At 64.1% G+C, this 576-nt stretch overlaps 1 protein-coding gene across 1 annotated transcript; it reads right to left on the bottom strand.

The window, feature by feature from the left end:
* Positions 1-37: 37 nt before the first annotated feature.
* LOC103584858 (dedicator of cytokinesis protein 6-like) lies at positions 38-531 on the bottom strand (the record flags this gene model as incomplete). Its single annotated transcript, XM_008565687.1, has 2 exons — positions 38-254; positions 339-531. Coding segments are annotated over 2 exons (410 nt in total), but the record flags the coding sequence as incomplete, so codon positions are not given.
* Positions 532-576: the final 45 nt, after the last annotated feature.

The raw sequence follows: 576 nt of genomic DNA, 5'->3' as shown, positions 1-576 counted from the left end.
AGGACCTCTGAGGGTCCCAATTCTCCTTCTTTCTAACCCCCTGGCCCAGAATCCAATGGTGCCTCCCCGACCCGAGTCCCACGTCCTGATGCTGGTCCCCCAGGCCTCACCATGGTGAAGTAGGCGGCCGCCTGTTCCAGCAGCCCCACCAGCCCCAGCTCCGTGAAGTGCTTCCCGGAACAGAAGCCCTCCTCATCGGGTGACAGGATGTCATCGGAGATGGCAGACTCCTCCAGAACATTGGACGAGATATTCTGGGTGGTGGAAGGTGGCGTCAGAGCCTGATCCCTGTCCCCCATGTGCTACCTCCTGCCTGCCAACCTTCCCCGGTCACTCACCTGGAAGGACACGCAGCCCACGGGCAAGTGGCGGCTGTCCTCAAGGAGGGCGAGATACTCGGCCACCAGCGCAGCCGCATGCACCATGCACTGGGCGGCCTCGGCGTGGTTGCCCAGCTCCGCGTGCTTCCCTGCCATGTTCTGCAGCCACGTCAGCCGCAGGTCGGGGGAGCCCTGGTAGCCCCGGGCAATCCTGGCATCCAGGTGAGGGGGACATGACAATGGGGACACACCTGGC

Source organism: Galeopterus variegatus, unplaced genomic scaffold (assembly GCF_000696425.1).
Source record: "Galeopterus variegatus unplaced genomic scaffold, G_variegatus-3.0.2 Scaffold148679, whole genome shotgun sequence".
Classification (NCBI taxonomy): Eukaryota; Metazoa; Chordata; class Mammalia; order Dermoptera; family Cynocephalidae; genus Galeopterus; species Galeopterus variegatus.
This window is presented reverse-complemented; position numbering and strand designations above follow the sequence as displayed.